This window comes from Leucopleurus acutus (assembly GCF_964270905.1).
Source record: "Leucopleurus acutus genome assembly, chromosome: 11".
Taxonomy (NCBI): Eukaryota; Metazoa; Chordata; class Mammalia; order Artiodactyla; family Delphinidae; genus Leucopleurus; species Leucopleurus acutus.
In genome coordinates this window covers 96482970-96496728 of record NC_139152.1, presented here as the reverse complement: position 1 = coordinate 96496728, position 13759 = coordinate 96482970, and the positions used below count along the sequence as shown (strand labels likewise).

The window sequence follows — 13759 nt, the reverse complement described above, 5'->3', positions numbered from 1 at the left end:
TGACTCCTCACCGCTGCTCTGGGAGGCTGGGCAAGGGCTGACGTACAGAGGACAGAAAGAGGTGGGATGCAAACCCAGGCTCGATGGGCAGACTCTGAGTGCAAGGCCTCCCTGGAACTCCTCATTCCAGACACCTTGCTCTGGCTGAGCCCCCCTTCTCCCCACACGTCCCTCTCAGGCTTACACGTCTACTCCCTGCCCAGAAAGAGCCTAGAAGCACAGGCCCTGGGAGGCAACCAGCCTTCCCTTCTTCCAGGCTCCCTGGATACCTCCAGACAGTGTCTGCCAGCAGCCGCTGGAGAGCAGGCAGGGCGGGGCCGAGGCAGCTGGTGCCTCACAGCACCGCTTGGCACGGGAGGCCCCGTGAGGCTTTGCTGAGAGGACAAATCTGGAGGCTGGACCAGAGGTCACCGCCCAGGGATGTGTCTGCAGCGCCACCTGGTGGCGACAGTGGCGCTCCTGCCACACCAGCCCTGGTCCAGTCCTCCTGTCCCTGTGGGTTTGGCAGACAGTGCCAAGCACCAGGCAGGCCAGTCACTGCGAATGGGGCTGGGCTGAGAAGATCTGGGGGACAGCACTCCAGGCAGATGGAACGGCAAGTGCAAAGGCTCTGAGATGGGAAGGAGTTGGGCGTGACCCAGGCAGAGCAAAAGGGTCAAAGTGCCAGGGGTGGAGAGGGAGGGGAAGTGGACCAGGTAGACAGCCAGGTCTCAAAGGGCTTTTTAGGCTGCGGTGACAAGTTTGGATTTGTTTCTGAGTGTGTTGGGAGCCACGGGATATGACGATGGTTATAGGCAGCTGTGAGGAGGACAGTCTGCAGGGTGAAAACAGGAAATCAGGAGGAGGCGGCCGTAACCCAGGCAGGACATATGGCAGCTCGGACACCACGGGGTGGCCTTGGGGGTGGGAGGAAATGGCTGGATTCTAGAACTGACAGGAACTGTGGATGGATTGGATGCGGCTGTGAGATAAAGCAGGTGATCAAGGATGACCCCAAGGCTTTATTCTGAGCACCTGAGGAATGGTGGGGCCCCTCACTTTGAAGGGAAAACTGAGGAGGAGTAGCTATGGGGAGACCAGGAGCCTTTGGGCAGGTCAAGGTGGTGCTGGCAAGGGAGCAGGTGGAGGCACGAGTCTGGAGCCCAGGGGAGAGGACGGGGCTGTAGACACCTGTGGGAGTTGCCGGGGCATGGATGGCACTCCAGGCCTTGAACAGAGTGAAAGACCCGGGGAGCAGGGCACCTGCTGACCCTGCGGCCTCTGACATTTAGAGTTCGGGGAGACAGGAGGAGCAGCCACGGAGGGAGGTGAATCTGGAGCCGGGGAGAGAGGGTTTCTAGAAGGCAGGAGTGAGCAACTGCGCCAAACGCTGCTCAGAAGCAGAGAAAGACAAGTTTGAGATCGACCCAGGTTGATGTGGCAACACCAAGGCAGTCATCAGTGTGACCTTGAGAAGGTGGCTTCAGTGGAGGGTGGAAGTCTGAGGGGGGCTGTGAATGTAGGACTCACTCCTGTGGAGTTTCACGGTAAAGGGAGCAGAAGAATGGTGGTAGCCGGAGGGCAATGGGGGCTCAGGTTATTTAATTTTTAGGATGGAAGATTTTAGAGCATGTTTTGGGCTGACGGAATGATCTTGTGGAGAGGGAGAGGCTGATGACACAGGAGAGAGAATCTCAGGGGCAACGTCCTTTCCCAGGCAAGTGGGGATGGGATGGGTGCCCTTGGGAAGGGACTGGGTTACTGGGGGTGGGACACTTCATCCCTAGTAACAGGCAGGAAGGCTGAGAGGGAGGGCCCTGGAGTTGGGCTGCCTGGGTCCAAATCCTGGCTCAACCACTGACAAGATGTGGGATTAGAACAAGTCATTCCTGGGACTTCCCTGGTGGTCCAGTGGTTAAGGCTCCATGCTTCCAATGCAGGGGGCTTGGGTTCAATCCCTGGTTGGGGAACTAGAGCCCACATGCTGTGCAGTGTGGCAAAAAAAAAAAAAAAAAAAAAAGTCATTCCTTTTTTCTGAGCCTCAGCTTCCTCACCTGTAAAATACAGGTGGTGATAAGAGTAATAGCTGGCATCTACGGCTGCTTGCTCCATGTCAGGCACTATTCTAAGCATTTCACAAGTTTTAACTCATTGGATCTTCACCTCAAGTGTGAGGGAGGGAGGGGGCCTGGCTGGGTGGCCTGTAGAGGTGTGGGACCACGCAAGAGGAGCAGCTCGTTCCCGAGAGTGTTTGTGAAGCCTTCCTGGTGGAGGTGACAGCTGACTGGGGCCTAGAGGGATGACTAGGAGTTTGTGAAGCAGAGAAGAGACTGAAGGGAAGGCTGGGCTTGCCCATGCCTGGGGTGTTCCCGAGTCTGAATCTCAGTACTGAGATCCACAAGTCCAGGGCTCTTGGGCAGATGGGGAAATTCAGGCCCAGAGCAAGAGAAGCCCAGCAAGTCTGGTGGGTTGGGCACTGGCTCCTGGCTCAGGACTCTGGCCCCAGCTTTTGGCACCTCCACTTGCTCTAGTCACACCCCTGCAGCCTTGGCAAGGCTCTAGGGTAGGCTCTTAGGGCGATTTGAGCTCGGTCTAGCAGCTTCTCAGAGGCCTGGGGTCGGGGGGCATGGCCCAGCCTTGCCACAGAGCTGGGTCAAAGCAGTTCTGGACTCAGACCCCAGGAAAACAGCCATGCTCTTCAGCCCTGAGTGACCTGGCCCTGCTGGCTTCCAGCCCCTTCTGCTCGCCACCATCCCCAACGCCCTGGCCCACGGGGACTTGGAGTCAGCCTGGAATCTAGGTGGGAGTGGATGCCCCCTGCCCAGCTTGGAGACACCTGCAGCCTGGGAGCTGATGGAGGCTGAGCACCGTGCAGCCACTGCTCACAGTAAAAGGCCCCGCTCCACGGGGTCCTGGCATCAACCTGCTCGGTTGGGAGGGTTTGCTGAAGTGAGAAGCTGATGAGAGTGCAGGGAGCGCTGGCTGGGGGCTGGAGGCACCCACCTTCAAACCTGTCTCTGATTTCCTCTGCTGCTCAGCCCTATCTCTGGCTGGCAGCTTTCCCGGATTAGGTGCTGACGTCAGGAGCTGCCAGCTGGGCCAGTGTGGCACAGCCGCGGGGGGTGTATGGGGCCGTGTGGTAGTTGGGTACAGTCAAGGAAGGGGGCATGTGTCCAGCTTTGGCGATTTGTCCTCCAGGGAGGTGGGTGGGAGGGAGGACTGTGTCAGACGAGCTGCACTGTGTCAGGCACTCGCACGTTATCTGTGTAGCACATCCTTGCTGTACAGAGAGGGAAATAGCTCAGGGAGGTGGAGCCACTTGCCTGGGGCCACAGAGCTGCTCCAACCTCGGCTGCATCCCACACCATCCGGTGGACACCCCCGTACCCCTTGCCATGGCTGGCAGCTGCCAGGCCTCGAGGGCTCATCTCTGTGCAGCTCACTACCCTCTGCAGCATCACCACAACACAGCTGCCATGTGGGGAGCACCCACCCTGTGCCAGGTGCCTGTGAGGCTGGTGCCCATTCTATAGACAGAAAACCAGAAACCCAGACAGGGGAAGTGACTCGCCCAAGATCACACCCCAAATCGGTGATGGAGGCAGATCTGATCCCAGGACTAATTCCAAGCCTGCGCTCTTACCTGCTACATGCTCGGCAGAGATCTCCCAGCTTTGACATAGTCCAAGCCCACAGCCCCTGTGCTTCCCGTGGCCACACAAATCTCTGCTGTGAGTGAGAGCATTTGTATGCAGAGCAGAAAACACAGTGGGTTACAACAGTTCATCTCCAGAGAGAAACCTCAAGTTCACAAATCTCAGAGAAGGGCCTCGTAGGCCCAGTTGGGTCACATGTTCACTCTTTGACCAATCAACTGTGCCCAGGGCTAGGGTCAGCTAACCATGTAGCAGCCCCTGGAGACCACAAGGTGGCTCAGGGGTGGGGCAGGGCCTGCACAAGGCCTTTGCCTAAAGATTGGACCCCTGGGCCAAAGGTTCTGTTTGAGTTACATCTGCCTCCCCAGGCTTCTTGGCATCTTATTCCCAACCTCAGTAACAGGAGGCTGGGGTATCGGGGTTCCATGCACCCTGGGTCCTCTCGTAACTGCTTTCCTGTGCCCATTCCTTTTTGGCCAGCTGGTCTGGCCACGTCTGCCCGGGAAACTGAGGTGTATGGATGGAAGTCAGAAGCTGCCTGAGGGGACTTCCCTGGTGGTCCAGTGGTAAAGAATCCGTCTTACAATGCAGGGGACATGGGTTTGATCTCTGGGTGGGGAACCAAGATCCCACATGCTGCAGGGCAACTAAGCCCACGTGCCACAACTACTGAGCTCGCGCGCCTCAGCTAGAGCCCACATGCCGCAAACTACAGAGCCCACGCGCTCTGGAACCCGTGCGCCACAACTAGAGAAGAGAAAACCCGCGCACCACAACGAAGAGCCCGCGTGCCTCAACGAAGATCCTGCGTGCTGCAACTAAGACCCGACGCAGCCATAAATAAATTTAAAAATCTTTAAAAAGAAAGAAAGAAAAAAAAAAGAAAGCAGCTGCCTGAGGACTTGACTCTGTGCCCAACTTGTGTGGGAGCCTTGGGGGCAAGTCACATCCATTCATCCTCTGGTCTCAGCTTAAATGCCACCCACAAAGAGGTCTTCCCTGACCCCTCCAATATAAACGTTCTCTCCCAGATCCCGAATCTTCTCAGCCACATCACTCACCACAATCCATCATTCTCTTATTTTTATCCGTGTAACGTTTGTCTTTCCAAGCAGATTGTGGAGTCTGGAGGCAGGGCTGACACAAAATAGACATTTAATAAATATTTGCTGAATGAAGTTTCTCTAACCTTTGGTTTCCCCATCTGTATGAGGGGGTAACAACATCCCTCCGTGAAGTTCAAATAAGATAGTGCCTCAAAGCACCCAACCCAGGCCTAGGAATGTGGTAGGCGCCCACGATGCTGGGAGCAGGGATAGAGGGGAGGCTGAGCTGGAAGGCTCTGTAAGCTGTCAGGAATGGAAAGATCCAAGGGTGCAGTTGGTGAAAAGATGGGGTGTGTGACACTGCCCTGAGCCCAAGGTCAAGAACCGTCTAGGAATTTGAATTTGAAAAGTTGAAACCCACCCTGGGTTTGAATTCTAGCCCTGGTGCTTTGGTTTGGGGCATATCACTTTGCTTTTCTGAGCTTCAATGTTTACTATAAAATGGCCATTTAAAAAAGCCCACCTTGGGACTTCCCTGGTGGCGCAGTGGTTAAGAATCCGCCTGCCAATGTAGGGGACACGGGTTTGAGCCCTGGTCCGGGAAGATCCCACATGCCGCGGAGCAACTAAGCCCGTGCGCCCCAACTACTGAGCCTGCACTCTAGAGCCACAACTACTGAGCCCATGTGCTGCAACTACTGAAGCCCGCGTGCCTAGAGCCCGTGCTCCACAACAAGAAAAGCCACCGCAATAAGAATCTGCAACTAGAGAAAGCCCGCGCGTAGCAATGAAGACCAAACACAGCCAAAAAAAACCCAAAAAACAAAAACTCCACCTTGCCAGCCCATCTCCAAACTCCAAATGCATGTTTTTCCCCTTAGAAACAAAATAGTTCCTGGTCCCTCAAACCACAGGAACCCTGAGCATTAACAACACGCAGCACGGGAAGCACGAGAGAACAGCCACGGTTGTCCACAGGCAGCTCTGGGCCTCACTGAGGAAGCAGGCAGCACCAGCTCCGCACATGCACACACACAGTGAGCGGAAGCAGCGTGAAGAGTGGGTGGAGATGCAGAAGGGGGTGGAATTTGCAGCAGGCTCTGCCGAGGGTGGGATACCCTATTCCGTGCCCACCCCCAGAGCCTGGGCCCGTCCTGAGTAGGGGTCTTGGGGACGCCAATGCTGAGCGGATCAGCAAGACAGTTCTGGTGCTGAGCAAATAGCTGCACCCTTGTGTATAACCTTGTCCAAACTTCCCTGACCAGGGATCCCAGGGCTCAAACCCACACCCCCTGCAGTGGGAGCACGGAGTCTTAACCGCTGGACTGCTGGGGAAGTCCATAAACTTGTCTTTTTTATATATATATATAAATTTATTTATTTTTGGCTGCGTGGGGTCTTTGTTGCTGTGTGCAAGCTCTCTCTGGTTTTGGCGAGCAGGGGCTATTCTTCATTGCGGCACATGGCCTTCTCACTGCAGTGGCTTCTCTTGTTGCGAAGCACGGGCTCTAGGCACGTGGGCTTCAGTAGTTGTGGCATGTGGGCTCAGCAGTTGCGGCTCACGGGCTCCACAGTGCAGGCTCAGTAGTTGTGGCACACAGGCTTAGCTGCTCCGCAGCACGTGGGATCTCCCCGGACCAGGGCTCGAACCCGTGTCCCCTGCATTGGCAGGTGGATTCTTAACCACTGCACCACCAGGGAAGCCCCGTAACCTTGTCTTAATTGTGATGGTCTCATGGCTGTAGACAAAATTTGGCAAAAGGAAAAAAGGAAAACCTCTAGAATCCCACCACCAGCCCCTTTTCCACGTTGCCACTGAGGGTTCCCTGTTTGCAGACACTTTTCATGAGCAGTTCCCTGTATTTCTACCAGCTGTGCAGCACTTTTATTTGTTCTAACTGCTTGGGGCCTGATATTTGTCCTTCCTGAGTAAACTGTGAGGTTAGGGAGCAGAAATTACTTCTAGCTGACAGACGAGGAGACTGAGGCACAGCGTGGTTAGGTGACTTGGCCTTGAAGTGGGGAGGAGAGAAAAGACAGCCCCACAATTCTCATCTCAAAATATTTAATTTCGTTTGAAAAGGATACATTCCCCGCTTCCCTCCCGCCACATCACTCCAGCCCACCGGCAGCGGCACACTCGCACGCACACACGCACATAAGGCCAGTGGGCTACGCTCTGCCTCTGCCCTCACCGGCTGGGAAGAAGGGTTTGCGCCTTGCCTCCTTCCCCAGCAAAGGTAAAGGAGAGAGAGGCCTGCTGGAATGCCAGCTCCCAGGGGAGGACGCAGAGCCCCACACACTCTGTCACGTCACATGCACTTAGAAAAATAAAACCAAGTGGTGTTCTGGCATCCCCAACACTGTAAGACAGCAATATCCACCTGGAAGTCATCTTTGCCATTTTCTAGAAAAATTTATTGCACTTAATTAACAGATGTTAAAGGAGCTCTGGGGTGGGGCTTTGCCATGAAAAACAGGGGCTTTCAGCCCTTTGCTCCCAGGGCCCTGGATGGAGAGCTACACAGCATGAAGGGGCCCTTTTCTGCCGGCCCCCATGCCTGCCACCCCACCTCAAGCAGGAGCTGCCTGCCAGGGCCACAGCAGGTCCCCTCACCAGGGTGATGCTTACCGAGTCAAGGTTCACTACTACGTGCCTTCCGCAACCTCAGGACCCAGGCAAGCAAACCCTTTCCTTTGGCCAAGGGTAAGAATTACCCAGGTCCTCCACAAGGCTGCTGGCCATTGTGAAAGCTCTCTCTCTCTCTCTGAATATATATATTTCTCTATCTAGATATACATTTATTATATGCATATTCTTGCAAGATTCTAGCTCATTCATTCATGATTTGTCTGTTCTGAGGTTGCAATGAGGCTGAAGACAGGGTGCATAAGTAGGGATGGCGCTTCCCAGCCCACTGCAAGCCCATAGAAAGCCATTGACATTGGCGTCTCTAGTCTCCAGTGCTTTTTAGAGGATGTCAAAGATCTGAGCATAGGTGCCTCAGTCTTTGGCTGTCAGCCCCAAGACAGAGAGGGTCCAGCGGGGAGTCAAGGAGACTCCCAACTCCACAATGGAAACTGAGTAGGCACCACCCTCTCCTCCTGCAAGGGCTTGATCCTTAAGCCTGGGAAGAAGACATGCTTACCTGAGCACCCTTTTCCCCAAAATGTCAACCTCCACGGATATCTCCTTCCTGTCCCTGCCAGGCTCCTGGCTCAAAGGGGCTCTTCTAAAAGAAGCCAGCACCACACTCTTCCCAAGTAAGGAGAGAACCAGACACCCACTGGCTGGCGGCGGGGGGTGGGGGGGGGGTGGTGTAAAAGGGGAGGGCACTGGCCAGGCAGAAGGTGGGACAAAGAGAAGAGACATCAAGTCATCATCTCACCCGCTGGGGTCGGAAAGTGGACGCCACCTGGGGACTAAATGTCCATCCCTTAGGGGAAAAAACTGAAAAAAACACAAACCATACACTTCTGGCCAAAGAAAATGAAGAGCTTTTAAGCTGGTGGCTCTTCTACCAGTAACAAAAATGAAAAGTGCCCTCTTGGTGGGTGGCCGGACCAGAGGGAGTGTGCCTGGGCGGGACACTGACATGCCGGATGCAACTGCCCTGTCGTGGTTACAATAGAGTGAGAAGTGTGAACATGGTTTTCATAGAACCACAAAGTAAAAGTCAGGGGCCTGCAGGGAGGGCGCTGACATCCCTTGGCCTCAGGGACCCTTGTCAAGTCCCCTGGAGAGACGGGTGTGCAGGTCCCTGGAGGGCCGTGGCGTTCCCCTGGGGTGTGGTCCACGGCCAGTGGATGGCTTCCCCTGCTCTTAACATCTGTTATGAAAAGTCTTTAGGGGTCAAGGCCCAGGACTCCAAGCCACCACTTTAAATAAAGCCAGTGGTGAATGTGACAAAGTGTGCCCACTACCTCTGACCCCTCCTTACCACAGGCTGCCTGCCCTGAGCAAATAAATACACTCATCTCTGGGTGCCCCAGCTGACCGCAGCGAGCAGACGCTTCCACAGATCTCCGTAATTAATCTCTCGGGCAGAGCCAAAGGACGAGTCCAGCTGGACACAAGAGAAAGGAGCAGCTGGGAGGTGGGCCCCTCCGCACCACACCACAGCCAGGCTTGCATGGGTGGCTGTCTCCTGGGACCCAGATCGAGGGGACTCTAGCCTATGTAAATGTCCCAAGAGCCTGCTGTTCCAAAAGAGTTGTGCTGCGACCAGGTGACCAGGTGTCCTGCCTGGTGACGCCCTCCAGGCCGCTCGCACGGGGTGGATCCTGAAGCCAGAACTGGGAAGCCCTCTTCTGCTTTTCAGGGACAGTGGACTCGGGCCTGGCCCACACGGGAAAGCAGAGCAAGAAAGAGCGGGAGCTTCTCGAGAAACATGCCCCAGTTCCCCACCTACAGCGTGAGGGGCTGTGGAGACCGGTTTTCTGAACACCATGCAGAAGGTGCATCCCAGCTCCAGGAAGTTAAGCTTCCTAGACGAGGAGACTTTTTCTTTTAAATCCAAGATCTGAGTTTGGTCACTGGATGAAAAGAAACAGCAGGCCCAGAGGCCCAGTCTGGTGGGACAAATTTGACTCAGGCGGCCTCCGCAAGTGACCTGCAGAAGACGAGATATGCACGGCGACCAAGGCTCAGAGACCACCACCCTGGGAGTCTCTCCCCAACCAACGGCGGATGGAACGCAGAGGGAACCCCTCACCAGGGCCTCCTCCTTCCAGGCCTCGGAGCCACAGAGAAAAGGGGTGAGGGAGCCAGGAATGGTTGGGTGCACTTCTGTTGCAGGCCCAGACGCAAAGCCTGTCCCAGGCTGTGCAGACACCCAGCCGCTGCGGCCTGGCACCCACGTGGACACTACAGAGGAGCTGGCATGTCTTTTTACCTTTGAGGAAGATGGGAACGGATGTTTTTCTCTAAGACTTTCTCGGGAGGACAACAGACCCTCCCTGCCTGGAAATGCGCCCTGCTACCTGAGAAGATGTAAGGGCGACAGCCATCATGACTCATTCTGCAGAGACAGGCCAGGACGGCCCAGGCTGGAGAAGCAGGGAGAGTCAGGGAAGCCTGGGTACCCTGGAAAAGAAGAGCCCATGCTCCAGAGGTCCCCTTCCGGTCCAACTGAGACAGCCAAGAACAGAGACTAAGGCTGAGTCACCACCTCATAGATTCTCTCGCAACCCGCCAGGGAGGAGGCTGGCCCCCAGGGAAGTTGCCGTGCTGGCCATGTGATAATGAAGCTTGAACATGAAGGCTCCTGGGGCAGGTGCACCGCCATGCGCCCACGACGAGTCATAAGTCTCCACGCAGGGGTGGGTTTCAGGGGTCCCAGGCAGAGGTCTGAGGTGAGGCAGCGTGCCCGGGTGGGGGCACGGGTTACAAGGGCCCGTACTTGGTCTCGTACTTGGACACGATGGTCTTGCACTTGCCCACCTCCTTGCGCAGCTCCGCCACCTCCGTCCGCAGGGCTGTGTTCTCCTTCTCCAGGAAGGCCGCCCGGATGGTGATCTGGTTCTCCTTCAGGCGCCGGGCGTCCCGAGACCGCTTGGCCGCCACGTTATTCTTCTTGCGTCTCGTCCAGTACTTTTCGTCCTGTCAGGAAGGGTCCTCTGTGGGTCTCTCCTCTTTCCCATGAGGGAACCCAACCTTCCCCTCCTGCCAACACTGCACACACCCGATTCCTCTTATAACCCACGCGGTCCAGCCAGAATGAGAGCTGGGACCCCGGGGAAGGAGCTGCATGTGCCCCGGGACACTGAGGGGCCCCGCCCTTTCCCAGGGAGGCGGGATGAGAATGCAAGCCTTTGGTGGGATCTGTGGTGGAAGGAAGGGCGCTCCACCTACTGGTGGCCTGCTCTGTGCTGCTCCAACATAAAGCACTGCCTATACTCTTGCCTCACTTAGGCACTCTGGCTGTGGCTAAGGGTGGGCACTCTGAGTCCAGTCCCCTGAGTTCACATCTTGGTTCTGCCACTTTCTAGCAGTGGAACCGTGCGAGTTCCTTAACCTCTCAATATCTCGTGCCCCTCATCTTTACAACAGGGGATAATTACAGTAATGACCTCACAGAGTTGCTTGAGGATAAAATGAGTTAATATGTACAAGGTGCTTGGCCTACCAGTGCCTGGCCTACAGTGAGGTTTACCGTATTTATTGTTGTTATTATTAAAGCCTCAGAAACATCTCAAGAGGCAGGTATGGTTATTCCTACTTTACAGATGGGGAACCTGAGGTCTGCCTGACTCCAAAGCTTACAAGAAAAGTCCTTCTTACGAGTTTTTCATCAGAGGGAAGGGAAAAACTGCAGAATCCTCCTCCCTCCCCCCTCCCAGTTGCTACAAAACCACCAGCTTGAAGGCTGCTTGCTAATCCCTGGGATGGCAATACACAACCATCCTCTGTCCTTCAAAGTGAGGGCTTGTTCAACCCCAGTTTCTGTGGCCTAGTGAGCTCTTGCCCGAAGGCTGGGTTGAAGCCAGGGAAGTGAGAGCATCAGCACAGCTGGCTGCCAGAAAGGAAAGAGAGAAGCTGCAGGGAGTCACGCTGGGGCCAAATGCCACCCAACTCCCTTTCTTTCTCTCAGTTGCTGCAGGATGTGGCTCTAAGCTCTGAACTCATGCCTTTCTAAATGTGTCCACAGGAGGGAGGGTGCTCTAGATGAAATCGAATGTGAAGAAGCACAGCCCCTTGGCTTCTGAACCAACACTGTACCTTCACTACAGTGGATACACCAGGTTACCTTCTGCTCATCGGGGACAAAGACCTTCTTGGCCTTTTTGATCATGGGCTGGGGCTTCAGGTCCTCCTCTGCAAACTTGTGCTTCCGAGGGTTGAACAGCTCCCCGCCCGGCACACTGGAGAGGACCAGGTCGGCAGGGTCGGGATTGAAGTTCACATCCACCTCCACGCAGTTGGGGTCGATGGGACTGGGTGTCTCCCTCTCCTTTTCCAGGGAGGATTCTGAAAGACACAGAGGCAGGTGGTCCTGAAACAGTCTAGACTCACTGGACAGCCAAGACTCACGTCACACACCCAGACACCTGCTTGAATCTCAAGGTTCCACAAGCCATTGCCGCTTGGAGGGAAGAAAAACTACCACAGCACCAGCCCCCAAGCCAGATTGGCATATGTGATTCAATTCAACAACACAAACATGGAAAGAATTCTCCCTTTAGGAACAAAATGCTCAAAAGGAAACAGAGGCCCTTGAAAAAGACAAAATTTTCCGATTGTTTTTTTCCCCCCAGAAATGTTAAGCAAAACATTAAATCATCATACCCCCTTAACTTCCTGTGGTTTCAAGTTCTCAAGTAATGAGAAACAGCTGAATCTCACCAGGAACTGTGATGGGTTAGGGACACAGACTGAATAACGAAATGGCTTCCATTTCTGAATCCCCTGAGACAAATCAGTGGCTGTGCTCGTTTAGTCTTATAACAACTCTGAAAGGGAGATGGGTGTTAACCTTATTTTACAGATGAGGAAACTAAGGCTCAAAGCAATGACATGGTTTTCCCAGGATCACATGGATGGTAAATGACTGAACTAAAATTTAAGTCTGGGTCTGGCTGACTCGGAATCCTTGTTCTTCACCGCCCTACCCGGCTGTGGCTTTATAGTGGACATTGGATTTAAGGAACTTTCAGAATTCAAAGGTTATGTGTTAGGGAGAATCCCCTGGCGGTCCAGTGGTTGGGACTCCACGCTTCCGCTGCATGGGGCGCGGGTTCGATCCCTGGATGGGGAACTAAGATCCCACAAGCTGTGCGGAGCGGCCAAAACAAACACACAAAAAAACCTGTTCAAAGGTTATGTGTTATTAGAGGTAATTTATTTAAAAAAATCTACGCCTTTGGCCTACTTGTTCAATGCTACTGATAGGAGTACACAAAATAATTATTCAGTCCACAGATACTTATTGAACACCTACTATATGCCAGGAACTGTCATGCCAAAGACAAAGCAGTGAACAAAACAAGTAAAAGTCCTTGCCTTCATGGAATGTTATTCTAGTGGGGAAGGCCAACATTACACAAGATAAATTACAAGTATCTATATAAAACTGTTAGATGCCATGTGTATATTTGAGAGAAGAACATTTCAGAGAGTGAACACCAGGTGCATGGTCTGTGCGCAGGCAAGCACTGGGATAGTCAAGGAAGAGCAAAGGAGACCATTGTGGCTGCAGTGGGTGAGTGAGAAGCAGGAGTAACCGGAAAGGCCCAGAACAGAAAACATGGGGCCTTTAATCCCTATAAAGCAGCGGTTCTCAATAGGGGACGATTTTGTTCTGCAGGGGGTATGTGACCATGTTAGGATGGGGGGTATGTTCTACTGGCATCTAGTGGGTAGAAGCCAAGGATGCTGCTAAACATCCCACAGTGCACAGGACAGTCCCTCCCCAACCCCAACAAAAAAATTATCTGGTCCAAGTGTCAATAGGGCCACTGATTTTGACTTTCACCCTGAGTTGAAAGAAGTCATTGGAGGGTTCTGAGCAGAGGTGTGACATGATCAGACTTAGGTTTTAACTGGATCATGCATATAAACTAACTGTATCCTATCAAAGGGGTTAATTACAAACAAGGATGAGTGTCAGAGGAGTGAATGACCAGGGACCAATGTGGTAACTATAGGAATAAACAACAAACAGTCAAGGCACCCAAGGCTGGCAACTAGACCTCCCCTGTCCTGCTGGTGGAAGTATACATGGCTACAGCCATTTTGTACACTATTTGGCAACACCTACAAATGCTGATTGGGTAAATGTCTGATGACCCAGCTGCTCTATTCCTTGGTAAATGCCCGACAGAAATGCATACAGGTATTTACCAAAGACTCACACGCAAATGTTCAAGGCAGTGCTATGTACAATCCCAAACTAGAAACATCTCGTGTGCCCATCAGCTGAAGAGTGGATAAACTGTGGTGTAGTCATACAATACAACAATGGAATACCATTCACCGATGAAAATGAACAAAGTTCTGCTACAGGCAACAACGTGGATGATTTTCACAAACGGAGCTGAGGAAAGAAGCTAGGCACAAAAGAATACGTACTACTTATG

At 53.7% G+C, this 13759-nt stretch overlaps 1 protein-coding gene across 3 annotated transcripts in view; it reads right to left on the bottom strand.

Moving 5' to 3' along the window:
- TEF (TEF transcription factor, PAR bZIP family member) overlaps positions 1 to 13759 on the bottom strand; it is a gene marked incomplete at its 5' end in the record, with an annotated part of 31623 nt that overhangs the window by 1152 nt on the left and 16712 nt on the right. For 2 of the 3 annotated variants that reach the window (XM_082851035.1, XM_082851037.1), the window contains 2 exons: positions 6730 to 10283; positions 11431 to 11651. In XM_082851035.1, coding sequence (XP_082707161.1) covers positions 10068 to 10283; positions 11431 to 11651 — 437 coding nt within the window. In that variant the 3' untranslated portion in view covers positions 6730 to 10067. Of the gene's footprint in view, positions 1 to 6729; positions 10284 to 11430; positions 11652 to 13759 lie in introns of those variants that run through there. The other variant, XM_082851036.1, reaches the window with a different exon arrangement.